General features: G+C 52.0%; 1 protein-coding gene across 2 annotated transcripts; it reads right to left on the reverse strand.

Moving 5' to 3' along the window:
- Nucleotides 1-64: 64 nt before the first annotated feature.
- On the reverse strand, nucleotides 65-20,555 carry Ccdc61 (coiled-coil domain containing 61). Of its 2 annotated transcripts, none has more exons than XM_036182962.1 (14): nucleotides 20,511-20,555; nucleotides 13,618-13,776; nucleotides 13,282-13,364; nucleotides 10,305-10,462; nucleotides 8,017-8,181; nucleotides 3,107-3,317; nucleotides 2,942-3,024; nucleotides 2,323-2,489; nucleotides 2,150-2,225; nucleotides 1,576-1,718; nucleotides 1,412-1,490; nucleotides 1,208-1,268; nucleotides 520-592; nucleotides 65-368 (listed from the first exon to the last, which is right to left on the reverse strand). In XM_036182962.1, exons 2-14 carry the CDS (start codon nucleotides 13,763-13,765, stop codon nucleotides 271-273), a joined length of 1,545 nt encoding a protein of 514 aa, XP_036038855.1. In that variant the 5' UTR covers nucleotides 13,766-13,776; nucleotides 20,511-20,555; the 3' UTR covers nucleotides 65-270. The 2 variants fall into 2 exon arrangements, with proteins under 2 accessions (XP_036038855.1, XP_036038856.1); XM_036182963.1 differs by having other exon boundaries at nucleotides 20,308-20,526.
- Between the last annotated feature and the right edge of the window lie 4,017 nt (nucleotides 20,556-24,572).

Below are 24,572 nucleotides of genomic sequence, written 5' to 3' on the forward strand. Positions count from 1 at the left end.
CTTTCAGGTCCCCATTATCAGCCCATCCTCATTTCTACTCCATGTCTACCCTTGAATCATAAGCTAAGAGGCCAAGAACAACCATATTTATTTACAAAATACACATACCCTCTTCTCCTAGAATGCATTACTGGGAGAGAGGGGGGAGTTAGGGTCTCACACACCTGAGACTCCAGGAGCATCTAGAGGTATGGGGCATGGGAGGGGCGCTGCCTCCATACCAGAGCCACTGATGGTGGAATGGGAAATCAGGGTACCACCTCTCCAGGGTCATGACCGAGTGTCCAGCCTGTTCATGTATTCTTGCAAAGCCTTCAGGCGGGCATCTATTTCAGCCATGTCAGCTCCCTGGAAGTCAGAGCTGTACTCTGTGAAAGCAGAGGTCATGTGTTGGGGTGGCGGACCAGGAGGGGTCTAAAGCAGCAAGGAGCCAATGGACTGCCCTTGGTGTCACCCCAGAGGGTTCTGGGATGATGGAGGGAGGGGAAAGGAGGTTCAAATATGGGACCCCGGGCTCACCTTTGACGGGGACCCAGCCCCCGGAACCAGCCAGGTGTCTCTGGTGATTGTTGCGTTCCCGAGTGGTAGACTTCTGGTGACGAGAGGCAGGAAGGGGTCAGACAACCTCTCTATTCCTACCCCCCAAGTCCCATGAGGATTCGGAATCCGAGGACCTACAGGTGTCAAGAGCCTCTTTCGGACCCAAGAGCCTCCAAGGGATGAACTGGCCAAGCCTGAGGCAGAGAGAGGCTAACCAGGCACCCTCAGTCACACACCAGGAGAAGCTGTCACAATCTGAGGAAAGGATCTTTTTCCTTTTTTCATTTGGACACAAGATCTCATATAGCCCAGGCTGGCCTCAAACTCACTCAGTAGCTGAGGCTGGCTTTATACTTTGGAATCCTCCTGCACTCCTCCTGAGTGCTGGGTTCACAGGCCTGCCAGTGCCAGCCACCACACACAGTTTATATGGAACCCAGGACTTCGTGCTCATGGGCATTCTACCAAGTGAGCCACTTCCTAGGTCCAAATCTTAAAACAACATACTGTGGCCACTAAGATTTTGCCCACCAGTCCCAAGGCCCGAAACACCCTGCTTCTGGAGTCATTCTAGAGTTCGCTCTATGCCTGGTGCCACCAGAACAGAGCCATACAGATGATGGCTTAATACACCCTTCCCTTCTCCCAGCCTGGGAATGATCCTCACCGTCTTGGGCCCGCTCCAGGGCGTGGGGCTGGGTGGTTTCCCACGGCCACGGCAGCGACGACTGAGAAAAGAGGGCAATGATAGAGCATCTTTGGTACCTCCCTCCTGACCCACCTTCGTGGTTTAAGACCTCCAGCCTCCCGTGTAAAAGACTCTCCCCAGGCGCCCTTTCCAGAGGGTCCTTCCCCAGAGCACAAGCTTTACCTCCTGGAAACCGTCGCGGAGAAATCCTCCAACTCGCTGCAGGAGCTGAGCGACGAGCAGCGGCTGCGGAAACTGTCCACTAGGGGGGGACGGAGGGCGTCAGGCCCGAGGGCCATCTGGCCCGCCTAGCGGCCGCAGCCACACCGCCTCCCCCAGCCCGTTACCCGAGGAGCTGCGGTTCCGGGAGCGGCTGGCGGCGTCCCCTCGGCCTGTCACCGCAGTAGCGGGCCGAGTCTGGTGAGACCATGAGACGGACGGCCCGTCCCCGCTTCCTCCACTGCCCAGTCGGTTCCGCTGCTGCTGCTGCCTAGAAAACCAGACCAGAGGTGTGCACCAACCAAAGCCGGGAAGGGACCCAGCCACAGCCAGGGCCGGGGGCCGCCAAGGTCACGTGGGGACACTGACAGCAGGGTGGGAGAAGCAAGCAGTGCACCTGAGGTCTGGAGAGCAGAACAGGTCAGGAGGGAGCCGGGCTGAGTGTGCAGGGAGGAGCAGGGACAAGGAGGGGAGGCGGGGCCCAGAGAGGAGAGGGGAGCCAAGGAAACCGGCGCTAAGAGACCCTAGAGGTTAGAACAGTACCGGGACTGGAGGACAGGGGGCGGGGGTGGAGCGGGGACACAAGTGGGAGCACAGGGGAGTTCAGGGGAGACCAGGCTTAGCTGCCGGTTGGTGAAAGGTGGGAGGAGGAGACGAGGTAAGGACCAAGCAGAGCAGGGTAGGAAACAGGCACCGACTTACTTCATCCTGATCTCTCTCTGCTTCTTCTCCTTGGCTTTCACAAAGGCTGTGGGGTCAAATCGGGGCGCACGACCACCTAGACAGTGTGGGGAGGAGGCTGGCTGGCATACCCGTGCCTATGGGCGCTAGCCCATTCCGCCTCCCCGCGCGAGCCGGGCGGGGCAGCCACCGACCTGTGGGCGAGGGCGAGGGGCGTGCCGGCCGGCCACGACCCCTGGCCCCACGGCCACTCTCCCGCGACGAGGAGCGAGTGGCCGCGCGGCCGCGAGACGTGGAGCGCTCCCGGGACGACGAAACTCGATCCTCCCGGGCTGGGGCCGGCGCCGGCAGGGTGCGTCTCCTGGGAGCACCGGGTCCTCTGTCAGCTTCCCACCCGCTAACCCACCGCCACTCTGGGGCCACACGCACTTCCTCTGCACCCTGAGGCCCACTTTGTCTCCTATCTCCCCAAACACTCCCACCCGGGCTCACCAGACGTTCCTATACCCCACCCCCTCCGAGTCTTTTTCCAGGACCTGCCGCCACTTCCCTACATTCTCATACCTTCCCCAGATCCTTCTTTCCCAGGTCTTCCTTCTACAGCGCCCTGGAAGCCCCTTCCAGGCCAATCAAAGGCAGAAACCTCCCTGATGCCTCCCGCTGGGAGCAATAGGCCCTCGGGCTCCACCCCACACCTACCTCCAGGCCCGGCCTAATTCTCCACAGGCCCCGCCCACCTCCCAAGTCACCTGCCTGACTCCACCCCATTTCTGAGCTCCTCCCCATAAGCCCCGCCCGAGCCCCGCCTCTCACCCCCTTCGGTACATGGCCAGCTCGTTGTTGAGCGTCTTCAGCCGCGCTCGCAGGCTGCGCTCCGACGCCTTCACCTCCTCGAGCTGCCAAGGGAAGCGAGAGCGCGGCAGTCCAGACCAGTCCAAGGTCCCCGGCGGCGCCCCCTGCCCCGCTCCGCCCCGTCACCTCCTTGGCCAGGCGGCGGCAGTCCTGGCTGCGACGGCCTGCAGCCCTGCCCCCGAGGCCGCGCTCCTGACGCAGCTCCAGCTCCAGTCCCCGCACCAGCCCGCGCAGCGCCTCGGCCTCCTGGCGCGCCGCCCGCCCGGCCAGCGCCTCCTCTCGGGAGCGACCCAGCTGCACCTCCAGCTCGCGCTTCTCCGATGCCAGGCGGGTCACCCTGAGAGAGGGGGGAGAGGACCCGGGCACCGTGAGCCCCTCCCCACTGCTCCACTGGAGGCAGTCCCCGAGGCCCCCCAGGAAGGAGGGATGCAGTCTCCGGGGAGGACTCTGGTCCTGTCAACTCCCCCGAGGCAGGAAGGATGCTGAGGCCGCTTCACCTTCACCCACCTCACACACAGGCACACCTGCCCTAATGAAGAGGTCAGTCTGGAGACAAGGCTCGAGATGCCTGCTGCAAGCCTAGCTCTGCAGTCCCAGCTCCCACCCCGAGGCTTTCCCGGCCAAAACACACTGTTCACCAGCCAACAACAACTGACTAGGTTGCTACCCTGCTCAGCGACCCTTAAGAAAACACCACAGACCAAGGCTTTTCCTTCTTGCTGTTTGTAAATAGCAAGAAAAAGGTAACCAAGTGCCCATGGACAGAACTAACAGTTTCCCTGGCTCACACAGTGCAGTGCTGCTTTGAAAAGGAACGAGGCCTCATTTTTGCTAATTTAAACAGTGAAGAATATATTTGCCAAGTCCTTTTTTGTAAAAAGAAATGGGAGGGGCTGTAAATTTTCTATGTATGCTCATATTTTTAAAAACATAGGATACATGAAAAACTTTCAAATGGAGGAGGGGTTGCCTAGGAGGAGTGGAGGAAGGGAAGAGGGAACAGATGAAGAAACTGGACCACTCCGGATGCACCCTTTCGAGCTTTGACTCTGGATCTATGAAAAAACTTTATGTGGAGACAGGCTCTGGATATACCACCCATATGGATCTTGAATTTCTGAGTTCAAGTGATCCTCCTGCCTCAGGAACTATGGGGGGGGGGTGCCCACGGGGACAGTCAGCAGGCTCCAGGAGACATAAATGTATATCAAAGGTAGAATAACAGTGCAGAATTATATGATGAGACAAAAACAGAGTTTACAAGTGGGATACACAGCTTCAGTGCAAAAGAGGCTGCAAAGAAATCTAGCCTTTACTCAGTCTCAGTGAATGCATTGGTGTTGTTTGAGATTAAAAAATATATCACTAACCTTAGAAACTACGATTTTTCAACATCAGGGAAAACAGGGTATAATATCAAGGAGAAAGTAAGAACAGACAGTATAGTCTCTTCCTAAAAATGTACCTATCTTCTGGCTCTTTCTACTAAAAAAAAAAAAATCCTCTAAGTGCAACATCAACCCAATGACAGCTTGTAATAAGCAGCTCATGCTAACATTAGCTCCTGATAAAGAAATGAAACATCATCGGGCAGTGGTGGCGCACGCCTTTAATCCCAGCACTTGGGAGGCAGAGCCAGGCAGATCTCTGTGAGTTCGAGGCCGGCCTGGGCTACAGAGTGAGTTCCAGGAAAGGCTCCAAAGCTACACAGAGAAACCCTGTCTCAAAAAAACAAAAACAAAAAAAGAAATGAAACATCTTGGAAAAATAGTGGCAGAACACCTGCCTAGAATCCCCCAGTGAGGGGCTGGGGTGTGGCTCAGTGGTAGAATCCCTGCCTAGACTCCCCCAGTGAGGGTAGAGCTCAGTGATAGAACACTTGCCTAGCATGTATAAGTTCTGGGTTCTATGTCTGGCACTTAAAAAACAAAACAGAAAAGATTACTGAGGCCCTTCCAAAAGGATATAGAACCCAACATGAACAATTTACCTGGCCAAAAACACACATAACATGTGAACAAAAACCTATTGCAATGAATGGATTAGATCACATCTGTTGTGAGCTGAATACTGCCCCCCACCACATCCCCAAAGACACCCAAGGCCTTCTCCTGGAACCTGTGAACACTGCACTATTTAGCAAAAGAGGACTTGTACAGGTCTGAGATGACAGACACGGAAGAGGGGAGGGAACTGCGTCGGCAGAGCCCAGAGGACAAGGACGCAGCGCACCAACAGCTGCAGCTCCCAGGTCTGGACGGGGGAGAAAAGGATTCTCCCAAGGGCCTGTGGGAGGATGGCCCCACTGATGCCTGCACTATAGCCCAGGGACACCGCCGTCTCAGACACCGTCCTCCAGAGGGAGACAGAGTACATTTCCAATGGTTCTCCTTTTGCTTTTGTTTTAATTCTTATTGCATTTATTTATTTGTGTTTACGCCATAACATTCATGTGGAGGTCAGAGGGCAACTAGTGGGAACTGGCTCTCCCCTTCCACCATGTGGGTCCCAGGGGTTGAACTTCAGTCAGCAGGCTCGGTGGCAAGCGCCTTTACCATGGAAGCCATCTCACTGATGAACTCCAATGGTTTTTGCTTTTTCAAGCTGTCCTGGCACTGGACTTGTAGCCCAGGCTGGCCTCAAACTCAGAGATCCGCCTGCCTCTGCATCCTGAGTGCGGGGACTAAAGGCGTGCGCCACCACTGCCCGGCGACCACCGAATCTGTCATCTTCTCACAGCAGTCAAAGGAAACCAACACAAGCTCAATCAACCAAAAATTCAGGAGTTCGTGATGACCATGACAACCAGAGCCAGCTCATCGTCCAGGCAGAGGTGTGTAAAAGAAAGACTCGGCACTGATCACGCCTCTCCTGGGACAATGTGCTGCTTTACCTCAGCCGACAAAGGCAGAGAACTATGGGGGAGACCATCCCTCAGAAGACGCCAGTCTACCCAACAGTCTCAAGAGCTGGCAAAGCATGGTGGCGCACACCTTTGATCCCAGCACTCGGGAGGCAGAAGCAGGTGGATCTGAGTTCGAGGCCAGCCTGGGCTACACAGAGAAACCCTGTCTCAGACAGGACAGAGGGAGAAGGGAAGGAGGAACAAAACAAGAGCAAAGCCTGGTGGTGCACACCTGTAATCTCAGCTCGTGGGAGGCAGAGGCAGGAGGATGAAAGTTCAGCGATAGCCTGGTCTACCTGGTAAACACATAAAAATTGTTTTTAAACAGGCTCTCTCTCTCTCTCTCTCTCTCTCTCTCTCTCTCTCACACACACACACACACACACACACACACACACAAGCATTGAGCAAAGCATGCCTGTAATGCCTACCCTCCGTCACACCCTGTGCAGCACCAGCCTCTGTAGAGCTAGCACTTGTACGAGTGACCCCCCGCCTTCTGCGGACCACCACCCTATGGGGCAGCTTCCTCGTGGGGAGGTGGTGAAACATGCACCCAGAGTGGAGGGAGTAGGCCTGGTCTATGTAGCAAGGCCCTGTCTCCAAGAGACGGAGGGAGGCAGTTAGTACGCAGGACAAACCACTAGCTCAAGGCGCCCTTACCAGTTCTGTGGATAGGTAGAGGTCGCCACCTTGTGGCCAATCTTGGAGATGCACGCACGTATGGCTTGGATGGAGGGTAAGTTCCTCAGCCCCCCACGGTGTCCTTCATCCACCACTGCTCAGCAGTACCCAAGGGCCCTGCTACCCAGTGTACTCCCTGAGTGGGAGAAGGCCATTCCTCTCTGGCAGCATTTGGTACTCAGTCTGGGTTGGCACCTCCAACAATGCAGAAGTGCTGACTGCATCCAAGGTCTAGCCTGGCCATAGGATTGGCTGTGTGCCCTGGGAAAGTCCCCTAGCACCTCTGGGCTTCTGGAACGTGTTAGTGATAGCAATGTCTGTCTCATAGGGCTGCTGTGAGGATAACAATTTCTGCCTTCCGTGAGTACACAGGGCACATACCTCACACAGACACAAATACATAATAAATCTTAAAAAGAATAATATGGAACTGGAATGTGGCTTACTTGGCTAGTATACATGATTCAATCCCAGCACAACATAAACCAGGTCTGGTGGCCTGTGCCTATAAGCCCAAGGACACCCAGGATCTGGAGGAAGGAGGACCAGAAAGTTCATGGTCTTCCTTGACTGTATAGCAAGTTTGAGGCTAGTCTTAGATAGATGAGTCCTTGTCTCAAAAGCGAGGTGAAAAAAAAAAGAAATGGGCCAGCAAGATGGGTAAGGATGCTTGCCATTCACTGATACATGCCTGAGTTTGATCCCTGGAAGCCATGTAAATGTAGAAGGAGAGAACCAACTCCACAGAGTTGTCATCTGACCTCTAATCACATGTCATGGTGTGTACACATGTGCATACACACACACACACACACACACACCATGCATATGATATACAATAATATTCATTTTTTTAATGCCACTGGTCTTCCTCAAAGACCACCTACAGGCAGAGACCTTGCCAACAGATGACAGAACAGAGGAGTCAGGAGTATGCCAGAAGCCTTCACTCCTTCTGCTCTCAACCACAGCTGAGGACTTTGCATATGCTGTTCCCGCTACCTAGAACACTCTTCCCTAACTCCTTCACCTGGCCTATCAGGTCCTGGTCCCAGCTCCCTCCTGCCTCACCTCACCCATATCCAATAACATGCTCTTGTTGATTAGCGTCCATCCCCACTGGGCTCGGCACCCCAGGCAGAGAGCCAGGCAGCACCACGAGGTGGGGTGATGGCTATGCAGCCCAGCCTTCGAGCCTGTCTCACATCGCCTTGGCCAATAGTGCTCCTGCTTCCGCACCTCTTTCTGGGACCCCTCACTGTCCCAGGGGCCCAGGAAGGCAGCGCCAGGGCTGTCAATCTCTGCTGAATCCTCAGCACCCAACAAAAGGCTGAGAGGCAGGGCTCAGAAGGAAAAAGAAGGCAATGTTCCCAAGGAAATGCATGACGGGCACCCACACCCACCACACCCACACACCCACACCCACCACACACGTCCCCAGACTCACTGCTCCCTCAGGTGCCAGATCTCTGTCTCCCGGGTATCACGAGTGTCCTGGCCACCATCCAGCCCTCGAAGGCGGCCCAGCTCCTCCTTCAGTGAGCGGATGATGCCCTGCAGAACCACGGGGTCCGGCTTGCCCTGGTACGGGAGGGGCAGCGGGTAGTGAATCCTGAGAGAGGGGATCAGAACCGCGGCATCTCAGAGGCCAAGATCCACCTGAGGGCACAGGTCTGCGAGCCAAAGAGCATAAGCACAAGCAGTCCCCAAAAGCTTGTATTCAGGGCTTTTTGTTTTGAGGGTTTTGCTTGTTTGGTTTTTGAGACAGGATCTCACTGTGTGGCCCTGGCTGTCCTGGACCTCTCTACACAGGCCAGGCTGATCTAGAACTCAGAGATGCACCTGCCTCTGCCTCCCAAGTGCTGGGAAAGCACTTGGTTCCAGGTTCTGCCATGCTGGTGAGTTGTGCCCAGGTGCCTCTGAGTACCTGCCTCCAGGATTCTCAGGACTCCAGGCCTGACATTACCTGTGCAGTGTCAACTGACTATCCTATCATGCTTGCAGGAGAGGCACTGTCGTATGAGCTCTGTAGGAAGCGCCATCTTCACGCAATGGCCTGAGCTGAGTCAGCCCTGAGCTGGGGACATTACAGGATGCCTTCAGGTGCTACCTCACCACACACAGGATCGTTAACTTCCCACTCGCTATCCCAGACACCAGGGCGGGCAGACAGACAGACCAGCTACTCAAGAGCCATTCCTAGCCAGGTGTGGTGGCTCTAGCCTGTAATCCCAGCTCTCAGGAGGCTGAGGCAGGAAGACTGCCTGCTATGAGTTCAAGGCCAGGCTGGGCTACATGCTTAGCAAGACTCTCTCTTAAGAATAATAAAGGGAGCCGGGCGGTGGTGGCACACGCATTTAATCCCAGCACTCGGGAGGCAGAGCCAGGCGGATCTCCGTGAGTTCGAGGCCAACCTGGGCTACCACGTGAGCTCCAGAAAAGGTGCAAAGCTACACAGAGAAACCCTGTCTCGAAAAACCAAAAAAATAAAAAAAATTTTAAAAATTAAAAAAAAAAAAAAGAATAATAAAGGAGCCAGGCAGTGGTGGCACATGCCTTTAATCCCAGCACCCAGGAAGCAGAGGCAGGTGGGTCTCTGAAATCAAGGACAGCCTGGTTTATAGAGTGAGTTCCAAGACAGGGCTACACAGAAAAACTGTCTTGAAAAACCAAATAAAATAAAATAGAGAAGGACAGAGAATGACTGGAGATGGTTTAACATTTAAACCACTTGCTGTTCTTGCAGAGGACCCAGGTTCAATTCCCAGCACCCACAACTATAGTTCCAGAATCAGAGGATCCCAGAAGCCCTCTTCTGGCCTCTGCAGGCACTACAAGCAGATGGTGGATGCATGCAGGCAAAACACCCATACACATAAAACAAACTGAAAAAAACACTTTTTTTAAAGGGAAGGAGCTTGAGAGATGGCTCTGTAGTTAAGAACACTGGCTGCTCTTCCAGAGGACTGGAGTTCAGTTCTCAGCAATATGAGCACTTATAAGCCAATTATATGGGAAATCTGTTGAGCCCTGTTCCTTTTCTTCCTGCTTTGATGAAGATGCAATGCCTAGAGAGGTCCAGCAGCTATTCTGTGGCCATGAAGAGATAAGGATAGCATTTTAAAAAGAAGGGGCAGGAGACAACATATTAAACATATAAAGATTTTAAAATTAAAAAAAAAAAACAAAACGCATGTACCCAAAAAGAAAGAGCATCTGTTAGCCAAGTGCACTGGTACAGGCTGGTAATCCCAGAACTTGGGGGGCTGAGGCAGGAGGACTCCCACAGAGACCAGCCTGGGCTACAAAGTCACGCCTTTAATCTCAGCACTCGGGAGGCAGAGACAGGTGGAGTTCCAGGACAGCCAGGACTACATAGATCCTGTCTCCAAAAAAAAAAAAAAGACAAGCAAATACATAAAGAACAAAAGAGAAAGATCTCATGTCGCTAATAGTAAGCTGAACTGCAGTTTGGACGTCCAGCTATGTGGTAGAGCATTATGTTTACAGCACCTGAGATGTGGCTCAGTGCTTGCCTACCATGTGCAAAGCCCTGGGTTCAACTGCATAAAGCAAATAAATAGGTACTACCTATGGTCGTCATTCTGCCACAATAGTAAAATTCTACAAAGTCCACCGACTGCAGGTGAAGTAAATACATTTCAGCCACCTGGCACTGGGGGCTCCTCCCACCCTTGCCCACCAGCCTGGGCCCTCTGCCAGCCCTATGCCCACCTGTCAAACTCCACGGAATAGATGAGGATGAGGTAACGCTTGGAGTTGAGCTGTGCTGACCTGGGGGCCAAGGTACCTGGGCGACCCCCCAGCTTGCGGCTCCGCAGGGACTCCAGGTCTGTGTAGGTGAGCAGGTCCAGAGTGACAGACTCACTGCTCTGTAGGAGAAGAGGGTAGGAGGTGCCAAGGACGCTCACAGCCACCCTCTCAGTCACCATGCCAGGTCTCAGGACCCTGAGCTTCCCAACAAGGAGGCTGGTGGTCACAACACTGACCCACGATCAGAGGGATACCCTGGACAGAACCTAAGTGCTCAAGCACCGAACACCGATGGCTTCTGGGGAAGGCAGAGACCTGCAGGGCCATGAGGCCACAATGATCTTCTCGAGAGCAACAGCACCATGCCCTTTACACTGGGCAGACAGTCACACTAATGAGGCCAAAGGACTGGGGAGTGACAGACGACCCCTTAGGAGAAATTCAGCCAGTGGCTTAGCATGGTGGCACACATCTTCCCAGCACGGGGGAAGTGGTGGTACAAGGATCAGGAGTTCAAGGTCATCCTCAGCCACACAGCAAGTTCCAAGCCAGCCTGGACTGCATGAGATGAAAGAAAAGACAAGACGGAAAGATGGAAAGAAAGAAAAGAAGAAGGGGAAGTGGAGGGAAGTGTGAGGAAGGAAGGAGTCCAGCCAGTGGCAGCAGAAGATGAAATGGGCCAACATTTGAGTTTTCTGAGTAACTCACGTACAGGCACTTCCCCCGAGAGCAAAGCACAGCATTATGGAGCCATGCAGATGACCCGTCCATGGAGAGAACAAGACACACCATGGAGCCGTGCGGATGACCGTCCAAAGAAAGTGCATCAGTGGGTTCTTGTGTGTTTGGAGGAGGGGTATTTTTTCTAGTTTTTTGGGGGGATAGGGTCATGTGTAACCCAAGCTGGCTTCAAATTCACTATGTAGCCAAGGACGACCTTGTGAGCCTCCTGCCTCTGCCCCCAGCGCTGGGATGGCAGACAAAGAGGAGCCGCCTCACCTGGCACCTGCACCGTCCAGGCTGAGCTAGCACAGAAGGGCACGCCACTCTCTGAAAACGCTCTGCAGAGGGCTGGAGGACGACGGCTCAGCAGCTAAATGTGCGCTATTCTTCTGGAGGACCTGAGTTTGATCCCAGAACCCTCGTCAGGCGGCCCACTGCGTGTTACAGACTATTGTAAGGCACCCAGTGTGGGCGCTGGGACCCAACCTATGTCCTTTACATGAGCAGCAAGCTCTCTGAAGCACTGAGCATCTCTCCAGCCCATGTGGCTAAATTCTTACGAAATCCTGGTGCTGGGGCTCAGTTGGTAGCATGCTTGCCCAGCACGGAGCCCTGGGTCCCACCCCAGCACCACATAAGCCAGGCCACCAAATGCTGCCTCAGCCTATAGTCCCAGTACTACAAGACAGAAGCAAGAGGACGAGGAGTTCAGGGTCATCTCTGGCTACACAGTGAGCTCAATGGAGCCAGGGCAGCCTGGGCTACATGAAAGAATTCTTTAGGAAAATGTATGAACTACATGTAAGCATACATCTGCAAAAACAGACAGCTGTATTCACGTGAAGAGAGAGAAATAAAGAAAAGCTGGACTAATTTCTTCAGTACTTTTTTTTTGAGCTGAGGATCGAACCCAGGGCCTTGTGCTTGCTAGGCAAGCGCTCTACCACTGAGCTAAATCCCCAACCTCATCAGTACTTTTAATATAAAATGTATCATGTGTTTTATTTCATCGTGTGTGTGTGTGTGTGTGTGTGTGTGTGTGTGTGTGTGTATGTGTTTCTCGTCCATGCATACGTGTGTGCACTTGCATTCTTGTGTTACGTGTGGAGGTCAGAGGACAACTTTCAGTATTCTGTTCTGTCCTCCCACCAGGTTGGACCTGGAGAAGGAACCCAGGTCCCAGGCTGGCCACTCAAGCACCTTCTTACCTGCTAGGCCAGCTCCCCAGCCTTCACCAATCCTCAACAAGAACAGAGTGGAGTGGGTCTTCCTCTCTCCATTTCTCTGTGACCCAAATCTACTTTTCTTGTTTGGTTTTAAGATTGATTTTACTTTTAATTCCGTGTCTGTGTGGGGGTGCGTCTAGTGAGTGCAGGTGCCCTCAGAGGCCAGAAGAGGTCATGGGAACCACTGAAGTGACAGGCAGTTGTGAGTTGTCTGAAGGGGTGCTGGGAACCAAACCCAGGTCCTCCTGAAGCAAGTGTTCTTAACCACCAACCATCTCTCCAGCACCCTCAACTCTACTTGTTTTGTTTTGTCTGAATGTGACTGCCACAGTCTCACAGGGAGGGGCACGAGTAGGAGGCGTGGCTTTGGTGGAGTGGGCGTGGCTTTGGTGGAGTGGGTGTGTCCCTGTGGGGTGGGCCTTGGGTTTCCTATGCTCAGGATGCTGCCCAGTGTGTCAGACCACTTCCTGCTGCCTGTGAGAAGCAGCACTCTCAGCTCCTGCTCCAGCACCACGTCTGCCTGCCCGCCACCATGCTCCCTGCATGATGATAATGGACTGAATCTCTATACTGTAAGCAAGCCCCCTCAATTAAATGTTTTCTTTGTAAGAGTTGACGTAGTCAGGCAATAGAAACCTTAACTAAGACAGTAGCCAAGGATGACCTTGAACCTCTCCTCCTCCAGCCTCCACCACTGAAGTCCCGAGATCCCAGGCATACACCACCTTGCCAAGATCATGAGGTGCTAGTGACCCAGCTGGGGGCTTTGAGCATGCTAAGGGAGCACTCCATCATGGGACCACACCCCCAGCCCTACAATCTGAATTCTCTCTCAGAATAACTGTCACCAGAACCATAACTGACCACTGGCATGTGCAAACGAAGTTCTGAAGGCCGAGCACCCTGCATACATGAGATAGCCCATCCACAGCCCCACACCCCAAACGCTGGGCAGCAGAAACCTCCCAGTCCCCGAAGTTGGTGCCTACCTGGGTAAGGGCCGACTCCAGCATATTACAGAAAATGCTGAACTGTTTGAAGTTCCCCGTCTTGTGAGTCAAATCTTCAATGACTGGGTGGGGAGAAAAGGTCCTGTTGAGATCTGACCACTTACCCAGCCCAGAGACAGTACGCTCAAATTCTCCAGCTCTACCCACCACCCCGCATTGCCTCTGGCAGATCAATGAGGCCCACACCCCTGCCCCACCTTGGAGAGCTTCAGAAGAGGCGGGAGCACAAAACTGAGCTCAGCCTCAGCTTTGGGGGAAAAAAAAAGCTGACCTCAGGGGGAGGGGAGGAGAGCCCACCCCAGCAGGCACACTCACAGCTGGCATCAAACTCTCCACGCCACTGGTCAGCTGTCATCCGGTCCTCCACCTCCAGCTCCAGCACCTGCCCAGAAACCACCACCCGCACAGCATGCTCCACACCCCGGAAGATGTAGTCCACCTGCAGGCCAGCTGGCTGGTCCATGGCCAGGGCCCCTGCAGAGGGGGGACAAAACAGAGACCTAGAGAGGCATGCCTGGTGTCTTCAGAGGCCAAAGGACCAGAGTTGTAGGCAGCTGTGAGCTGCCACGTGGGTGCTGAGAACTGAACCCACGTCCTTTGGAAAATCAGCCAGTGCCCTTAACCACTGAGCCATCTCTCTAGCCCCTCAACTTTGGTCTTTTTGAGACTGTCTCACTCTGTAGCCCAGTCTGGCACAGAACTTAGGATTCTCCCCGCTCAGCCTCCCAAGTGCTGGGGTTGCCATGCCCAGCACGGTTCTTTGTGCTTTTTGTGCTGTTACCAGTTGAATCCTCGTAACAGCTCTGTGAGGAAGGTGTCAGTCTGAAACTCATCTTTCAAACCAGGAATGAGGCGCAGAACGATGAGGTCACTCTCCTGAGATGAACGGCACTAGCCCCCACTCGCTCACTCGCTCGGCATGGTGGTGCACACCAGTTATCCCGGCACTCAGCAGGAGGTAAGAAATACAGCCAACAGTTTGAGCCTAGGCTGCATAAACAGACCCCAAAACAGAAACCCTGTCCCCAAAACAAAACACAGCAACACCACAGAGCTCACACTTTGGGTTTCTGCTGGTGCCGGTGGTGGTGGCGGTGGTTTGCACTTTGGTTGTGGTTTGGTTTGGGGACAGAGGTTTTGGGAGCACACACGCAGCCCATGCTGCCTTGGAATTCAGGTTTTGGAGGGCTCCATAAAATCTGGAAGACCCTACTAATTATGCTTCTGCTTTCTAGGAGTTCTGAAGCCTGGAGCATTTATCAATCTCTGGTGCTCCCTTTCTAACTTAACTGGCAATCCAGGACCAGTGTTCCAGGCCCCACCCACAGACCCGCCCCTCGGCTCCGCAGACCAGTCAGGGCCACTACAGCATAGGGCGGCCACCACAGCACCATTACTAGGGCACTGGAGGTGGAGGAACGTCTGGGAAACTGTGCCCAACATACCGCCTCCCTCGTCCCCACTGTCAATCCGGCCTAGTCTTCCACCCTGTACCTCCTGGGCCCACATCCCCGCCCCGCATCCTGTGCCCACGCCCACCCACCACCTCGGTCCCAGAATGCACACCTCCCTCCTAACGCCTCTTGGAGGTTTAGAAACTGCCCTTTAGCCATTGCCAGGCACCAACCCCATAAACCCTGCACTCAGTCCTCTCCTTGTCTCGTGACCCCTCCCTCCTCTTTGCAGACCTGCACTGCCTTGCCCCTCCTGCTGCCTGTCACAGGGCGGAAACCAGTCTCTCTCTCGGCAAAGGTCCCTATTCATCCCACTCGCCCAGCTTGAGGGTGCGGGCACCAGATACTGCTTCTCCCTACATCGGCCCCACCTCCATGTTCTCCTAGGCCCCCGCCCCTGCATTTACTATCTGAATTGTCATGCCCCTTTATTCTGTTTCAAATGCTCACATGTTCAAGGTGCCTGTGTTCCATCTCCCCCATATTTCACCTGAATTCCACCCACACCCCTGCCCCACCTCCAGGCACATTTCCCACTTCTCTTCTGGCTCTGAGTCTCTCTTGCTCCCTCCAGACCCCCTCCCTCCACCTGCTCACTCCATCCTTGGACCCACAGTTCATCCCGGTCGCTGACTTCAAGCCTGTCCCAAGTCTTTCCTGGCTCCTCTTCTCCTCACCCCCGACCAGCATCCCAGGACCCAGGCTCCACCTTCACCAGCCCTTGACTCTACATCCCAACCCTACACACACACCTGGACCACCCCAGTGACCCACTCCCTCCACAGCCGCAGGGCACTGAGGTCGCCCTCACAATCTCCCAGGCCTCTCTCACCATCTTTCACGAAGGGAATCCCAATTTCATTCCCAGGGCTACGTCACTGCCCCTGGCTCCTCCTCCCAAATGGTGCTCCAAAATTTCAGTCTTCACTCCAATGTAGGAAAGAGAACCCTCCACACTGGGCTCCCCAAAGAACCATCCAGACCACCACACCCCTCATCACCATGAACAAATCACTACCAAAGAACCATCCAGACCACCACACCCCATCACCATGAACACATCACTACCAAAGAACCATCCAGACCACTACACCCCACACCCCCATCACCATGAACACATCACTACCAAAGAACCATCCAGACCACCACACCCCATCACCATGAACACATCACTACCAAAGAACCATCCAGACCACCACACCCCACACCCCCCATCACCATGAACACATCACTACCAAAGAACCATCCAGACCACCACACCCCACACCCCCATCACCATGAACAAATCACTACCAAAGAACCATCCAGACCACCACACCCCATCACCATGAACACATCACTACCAAAGAACCATCCAGACCACCACACCCCACACCCCCCATCACCATAGACACATCACTACCAAAGAACCATCCAGACCACCACACCCCATCACCATGGACACATCACTACCAAAGAACCATCCAGACCACCACACCCCACAACCCCCATCACCATGGACACATCACTGTCCCAGCCCACTCTAGGCTGCTGGCCCACCAACCACCGCACACTTCACCCATCTCTAGCCTTACTGAGCTCTCACAGGAATGACACACACTGAACACAGCCTGACTTCCACTCCACTCTGAGTTGGCCTCCCCAACCCTGGATGAATACAAGCTGGCCAGAGCTCCCTCCTCATTCACCCCTGTTCTTCCCCAACACACACTGAAGCTTCCCACTGTCCTGGGAGTATAGAATAACAAAAGCCCTTTAGGCCATTGAAGATGATTTCTCTGCCTTCTGCTAGAATCAAGTATAGGACACCCCATAATCTAGACCACTACAGTGTACCATGCAGTTCCCCAGAAAGCCCAGGGTGTCCCCAAAACATACCTACCAATGTCTCATCCTAATTCTGCTCTCTGGTAGATATTACAATCATCCCCCCATTTTACAGGCCATGATACTGAGGCGCCTACAGCTAGGCACAGCAGCCATCTCCCACTCACTATTTAGCTATGCATCCCAACACACCTCTTCCCTCCCAAGGTTCTGTGGGCATTGACTCACTCTTGACTCGCTCTTGTGGTTCACACCTTACAATCCAGTGCTGCAGGCTGGGAACTCACAGCTTCAGATCAAAGCTCCTCACTCCCCAGTGTGCCATGGGTAAGGCACTTGTCATCTCTTGAAATTCTTCTGCCTTAGTAAGTGTAGATAAAGCCAGGCCTGGGGTCAAAAGCCTGCTAGCAACAGGCTGGATGGAGAGTCAAAAGTCTAGGACCAGCCCAGACAACAGTTAAGTCAAGGCCACTCGGGGAAATTTAGTGAGACGCAGTCTCAAAAAAGAGGGTTAGAGATATAGCTTAGTGGTAAGGGGCTAACCTAGCATGTGTAAGGCCCTGGGTTCAATCCCAGATACTGCAAATGTGTGTGTGTGGACAAGCACACTGACCTTGTGGGACTGTCCTGAGGACTGAGTTAATCCATTCACCTAAGGTGCTCCCTGCAGGGCCTGGCACTCCCCTTACACCACTCAGCTGTCAGCCCAAAGGCCACCTAACCTTCATCCCAAAAGTCTGCAAGATGGCTCAGCGGAAGACAGCTAGCTGGCCTAGACTCCACAAGAAGCTGGGTCCACGGCTCAGCCATACAGCACTTGCCCATCTTGTACAAGACTCCACGTTCAATTCCCTACAGTAAAAATAAATAAAAACAACTTCTCTAATTCTTGTTCTTACCGTCCCTTCAGTCCCTTGGCCTGGCATAGACGTGCTTGCCAGTCTAACAGGGGACATCAAGGAACAATGTCTTGGTACTGGAGAGGCATCCAAGGTCAATCCTGTCACTCTCCAGTCTCAGTTTGAAGGCCCCTGGGGGCAATACAATGTGTCCAGTTTATTAATACACCTGACTCCACTGCCAGGAAGGAGCCCCTCCCACCACCACCCCACCGTCCACCATGAAGAGACTAGAGAAAGGGTAATTCATTCTAGCATGGTAACTATTTCCACACAATGGAGCCATGTGAAGCCCAACACTAGTGGGCAGAGCTGAGAAGCCAAAGGGTGTAAACAGAGGATCTGGTTGCTATGACAAAGTAAAACAAGGTGACTAGACTGGCAGTCCGCAAGGGCTCCTGAAGTTCCTATCTGAACTGAGACCTGATGGAAAGAGAGGGGAAGTCACTCAGCATCTGAGGGAAGCCAATCTGTGGAGATATTTTATTTGTGCAACCCAATAAAGTTTATCTGAGGATCAGAGGAAAAAGCCAGCCACTATATTAAACACAGAAATTGGGCAATGGTAGCACAATCCTATCATTCAGGAGGCAGGGATCTGTCTGGATCTCTGTGAGTTCAAAGCCACACCGGGAACAGAGCCAGGCATGGTGGCACACATCTTAAATTAACCATGGAGGTCTATACAGACAGACAGAAAGTGACAGAGCTGGGCAGGGAGAGGAAGTGATGTAGCTGGACAGAGAGTAAATGAGATAGCAGAACAGAAAGGCATACAGGCGTGGGTAGATAGGAAGTAGGCCTCTTTGGAGACTGAGGTGTCGGTGAAGTGAGGTTGGCTTGTGGCTTTTCCTATTCCTCTGATCTCTCAGGTTTTCACCCCTATATCTGGCTCCGAGATTTTTATTTAGTAAGACCGTTTAGCAATTTGTCTGCACCAATCCAGATGGAAGGGGAGACAGCGTGTATTTGCTATGTCCAAAGGACACCAAGACTTCATGGCCCCCATAGCACAAGCAAGGCACTTCCAAAGGCGTGGGGCTGTGATGGGGTGGGGTACGAAGCTCTGGACGACCTGGAGATCCTGTGAGCAGGTGAGGACTGTGGAGGAGTGAGTACAAGGCAGGAGAGGGTAACAGAGGAACATGATTGGACTTTTTGCTTGTTTGCAATGAGGTCTCATACAACACAGGTTCTCCATGAGCTCCTGATGCTCCTGCCTCCAACTGACAAGTTCTGGGATGACAAGGGCTCATCACCACACCTGGCCTATTTGGGGATCAAACCCAGGGCCTCATACAAACTAGGCAAGCATCCATCCTTGCCCTCATTTTTATGAGATAGGGTCTCACCATGTAGCCCAGGCTGGCTTTGAACTCACAATCTTCCTATCTTAGACTCTGCTATGCTAGGATTATAATAGGTGTGTACCACTAACATCAGTCCCGGATGAGATTTACTTTCCAGACCACGCGCGCATGCGTGCATATGTGTGTGTGTGTGTGTGTGTGTGTGTGTGTGTGTGTGTGTGTGTGTGTGTTTAATGAGAGGGGAAAGGAAGGCATGATGGACAACTAACTCCTAAAAGGAAGGATCAGCTACACTGAATGGGGACTCCAAAGGATTGTTTGGGGGTAACTGCATGTCAGCTGGACTTTCTAGCAAAGAAGAGCTGAATATAGTGTGGTGTTCAGGGCAGAGACGGATACTGGAAAGAAAGATCTGGGAGTCACTACTGGGTAAACAGGGTGAGGTAAGTGGTAGAGAAAGTGATTCCAGACTGGAGAGATGGCTCAGTGGTTAAGAGCACTGGCTGCTCTTCTAGAGGACCCAGGTTCAATACCCAGAACCCACATGGCAGCTCACAACTGTCTGTAATTTCAAGAACTGACAGTCTCACACAGATATACATGCAAGCAAAACACCAATGCACATAAAATATAAATAAATAAATTATAAAAAAAAGAAAAAGTGATTCTACACAACATGAAGTTTGAGCACAAAAGGATTAAACAACTCGCCCAAAGCCATGGTGATTTCAGCAGTAAGAACAAGAGACAGAACCAGAACTCCAACGTGGGCAAACAGATAACAGACCCCCACACTCTCTTCGCATTTTGTTTTGTTTTGCTTTGCTTTGGTTTTGAGACAAGGTCTTCCTATGCAGCCAAAGCGGGCCTCAAACTCACTCTGTAGCCCAGGCTGGCCTCACCTCTCTAGTGCTGGGATTACAAGTGTGCACCACTGTTTAAGATGTCTGAGTTCGCTCAGAGGGGCTGTCAAGATGACTCAATGGGTAAAGCTCCCTGCTGTGCAAACCCTGAGACATGAGTTTGACCCCTAGAACCCAGGGTCTAGGGTGGAAGGGCAGAACCAACTCCACAAAGTTGTCCTCTGACCTCCACACCCACCCTGTGACATGAATCTCCCACCCCCAACACACACGTGAGTACACACACAATAATTTCTCTGCGTTCGAGGCCTGCCTGCTCTATATTGGGCTACATAGTGAGATCCTGTCTCAAAAAACAAAACAAAAAAGTTTATTCTTGGGCACGGAGGTAGCTCAGCAGTATTGGGATAACTCTTGACTAGCACGCACAAAGCTGGGTTTAATATCTAGCACCCCCAAAAAAGCGGAGAGAGTTAAAAGTGACTTCGTGTAAAATAACTTGCTCAGAGCGTGCACACAGGACACACCCCTCAACCCTGGAGAGCTCCTGCCCGGCCTTCACGGCTCCCCCCGCCCCCCGCATCCTCCAACCTGAATCAAGTTCAGAACCCACGGCATCGCGTGGTGTAATGAATGCATAATAATGCTCTACCTCACAAACTCCGGTGCAGTATTCGACAAGGGACCTCTATGTTCTAACCGCGTGTCTCGCGAGTGACAACATGGCGCATAAAGACCCTGTGAAACCTCCAGCTTGCATGGGGCCTGGCGTGCACCCGTGTGAAGGTGGCGCTCCGCGGGTCCCCACTGCCCGCGCCTGGCGCCCGCACGGGTGCCCGGGAACCCGCCGCTCACCTTCTCCACGGACTCCCCTCTTCGCGAGCGGTTCAACCGCCGAAGTTTCAGCTCCGCCCCAGATCCGGCCTTCTCACTTCTGATTGGCCTGACCTTACGGGCAGCCATGTTCCCATAAGTCAAAAGTGACGCCCGTCACTCTGTCCCGCCCCCACGGGAGAACCCGCCTTCCCGAGCTTGCTATTAGTCTATCTGGGAGGGGCGTTCCTAACAGAGTGCAAGACCGCTACGGCGTCTGTCCCATTTCCGATGATTATTGGTAAGACATGCTGCCAATCATACGAAAAAGGTGGTTCCTGGAGCACCGGAGGGAGGATCCCGGAAGTGGCACCTTGACTCCGCCCTCCATGCCCCATTTTCCTCTCCCCAAAGCTGGGCAGGCCGCGCCCACAAGGAAGGGAGAGGCGGAACAGAGTGTAGTACATGCGCAGAGGAAGGTCATGGCCTCCAAGTCCGGAAGCTCCAAGGATATCCTCAACTCTAAGGACAAATCTAGATTTTTTTTTCAGCACTCAGTGTATGCCTAAGCCTATCCGGATCACTTTGCTAGACTTGACTTTGTTAGGGCGTGTGTTTGGTGTTTTTGAGACAGAAAGTAGCCCAAGCTGGTCTCCAGCATCCTTGAACTGATTGGTCCTCCTGCCTCCACTCCCCAGTACTGGGATTACAGGAGTGTACCATCATGCCCGGCGTGGCACTGGCTTCATTAAAGCTCAACACAGCAAAGTAAGCATTATTTTTAGTTTTTAATATTTTTAGATGTTTTTTTATGTGTTTTGAGTTTTATGCCTGCTGTACCACCATACGTGTGCCTGGAGCCTGCGGAGATCATAAGAGGCATCAGATCCTCTCGAACTGTAGTTATGATACACCATGTCATAGTTATGAGGCCTGGAAGAAGCAGAAAACAGCCATGATGCCTGGAAGAAATGTAGACCAGAGTCACTTGGAAAGGACAACCTCCAGCCTGTCAAGCTTCCTTCAGGCTGTGCCGTGTGCTCCAGGTTCCCAGCTCTGTGAGCTGTCCCCCATGCTGGAGTGGGCTTTGATGATGCAACTGCCTTTGAGTCATTTCTGCTCCTGTAAGTAACCCCAATAAAACTCAGTGGTTCACCAAGTTGGACTCTGGTCTGTCATGGGTCCCCTATCTAGGGTAAGTATACATGTCTGTTGTGTTTCTCCAGGTAAAGTTTTATCACACAACATCTCTGTACGTGAACACATTTGTGTGCTTACACCACACACATACACACACAAACACAAAAATGTTACAAATAGAAGAATCATATAACCTGACAGTTCTACCCCCAGGACTGTACCCAAGAAAACTGAAAACACCTGGACAAATATTGATACATGAATGTTCACAGCAGCATTATTTATTGCAGCCACATATGTAAAGAGCCTGAATGTCCATCAAAGGATGAACAGGTGAACAAAATGTGTTGTTCATAAAAATGGAGGACTGATCCATGCCTTAAAATGGATGAACCTAGCCGGGCGGTGGCGGTGGCGCATGCCTTTAATCCCAGCACTTGGGAGGCAGAGCCAGGCTGATCTCTGTGAGTTTGAAGCCAGCCTGGTCTACAGAGCAAGATCCAGGAAAGGTTCAAGGCTACACAGAGAAACCCTGTCTTGGGGGAAAAAAAAAAAAAAAAAGAGGATGAACCTTGAAAACATGATGCTATGTGAGTGATGTGACACACAAAAGGTCACTTGGTCTACAAGCCATGTGAAACATCCAGAGAAGGCAAGTCCATAGGGAGAGTAATTGGATTCTTGGTGCCGGATACTGCATGCAGGAAGGCATGCCTTAGAACTCGATGAAAGTGGTGACTGAACAGCATTGTAAATGTGTTCCAATGCTTCAAGATGGTGAATTTTATGTTCGTAAACTTCACCTCAATAAAACAATGTTAAGCAAAGGACTAAGAAATATTTCCAAGCCGGGCGGTAGTGGGGCACACACCTGTAATCTCAGCTTCTGTCTGGAGGCAGAAGCAGGTGTACCTCTGCGAGTTCGAGGCCAGCCTGGTCTACAGAGCGAGTTCTAGGACCGCCAGGGCTACACAGAGAAACCCTGTCTCAGAAGGAGAGAGAGAGAATTCCAATGAGAAGTGATGGTGGCCTTTACGGGGGTGGTTGCAGTGGAGATGCCAAGAGGTGGTCAGGATCCGCATCCTGGAGGTAGGTAGCAGTGACAGGATTTGCTGATGGATTGAATGTTGGGAGGAAGAATGAGAAGAGTCAAAAATGTGTCTCAAGTTGGTTTTGGTTGGTTGTTTGTTTAAGTCTGGAAAGTAGCTGTCAAGATGGAACTTCCACTTAGTGAGATAAGAGGAACCTGGAGGGCAGGGCAGAGACCTGACTATGGAGGTTATGGAGACATGGGGAAGGGGGAGGGTTTGGGTGCACAGTAGACTTCCAGGTAGGGTCACAGAGTAAAAATGAGGATCTAAGTTCTGGGGTGAGATCCAGCCTAGAGAGAGAGAAATGAGATGGCTGTAGTGGATAGATTACATAGAAGATAGACAGACGGACGGATGGATGGACAGACAGATAGATAATATACTTTAAAGATATTAACATATGAAAGATGAGATAGACTGATGATAGATGATGATAGCTAGGAGAATAGATAGATGACCAATGGGATAGGTTATAGATGATTGATAGTAAAATAAATAGCTAGATAAGAGATATGTAATTGATAGGTGGTAGAATACATAATAGATAGAGATGGATGAATAAATAAGCGAGTGTGTGGAAGAGAGCGATTGGCAAGATGGATAGAGAGACTAGCATGGATAGATTGATACGTGGGTGGGTAGGTGGAAGGTTAAAAGGATTGGAAGGATGGGTGGATGGGTGGACAGATTAGATGGTCAATATATGATACAAAGACAACTAAATTGTGACTGGAAAGACAAGACAATCCAGTAGGTAAAATGATGGCTATACAACTATACAGACCAGAGTTGGATCCCCAACATGCACATAAAAGCTAGGCATGGCAATACACACACGAAGTTCCAGTGATGCAGTGGCTGAGACAGGATCCTCAAAGGTTGGTAGCCAGCCAGTCTAGCCAAATTGGCAAGCCTCAGGGTCAGTGAGAGACCTTGTTTCAAAAATTCAGGTGGAGATTGCTCAACATTTAAGAGCACAAGGTACTCTTGCAGAGGACCTGGGTTCAGTTCTCAGTTCCTACATGGCAGTCCACAACCACCTGTAACTCCAGCTCCATGGGATCTGCTGTCCTCTTCTGGCTTGCATGGGCACTGAACACATGTGTTGCACATACTTACATGAAGGCAGAACACCTCATACATGTAGAATAAAAATAAATCTCAAAGAAAATATAAGATGAGTTATGATAGAGGAATACACCCAACATGGCCCCAGCATACAGGAATGTGAAAAGACACATTCATGAACACATACACAAAAGATAGAATCAGCCAAGCAGTGGTGGCACACGCCTTTAATCCCAGCACTTGGGAGGCAGAGATGGGCGATCTCTGTGAGTTCAAGTCCAGCCTGGTCTACATAGTGAGCTCTGGGAGAGCCAGGGCTACACAGAAAAACCCTGTCTCAAAAAAAAAAAAAAAAAAAAAGAAAAGAAAAGAAAAAGAAAGAAAGAAAAGAAAAGAAAAAAAGATATGATCAATGGACAGACAAAAAAAAAAAGAAAAGAAAAAGATATGGTCGATGGACAGACAGACCAGATAATAGAACAGAGAGATAATAGATGGAAAGATTAGATAACTTTAGAAGGGTAAATATGGATAGATGGTGATGACAGAGTCTGTCACCAGTGACAGGAAGGAATGAGGACAGGAAGTAGCCAGACACTGCCCCAGTGCTTGTCTTTACCCTCAAGGACAAGGTGGCAACAGCAGGGAAGCCTGCAAAGGAGGTAGGAAGGGGTCTTGAGGGTGGGTGTCCCGGAATCCAAGAGAATAATAGTGCAGCAAGGAGCGGGGCCACACGGAGGGCTTTCCCCTGGGGTTCGCAGCCTGGCAACATTCTTCTGCTCACATAGGACACAGCTGGGGTAAC

This window comes from Onychomys torridus, chromosome 1, assembly GCF_903995425.1.
Source record: "Onychomys torridus chromosome 1, mOncTor1.1, whole genome shotgun sequence".
NCBI classification, from domain to species: domain Eukaryota; kingdom Metazoa; phylum Chordata; class Mammalia; order Rodentia; family Cricetidae; genus Onychomys; species Onychomys torridus.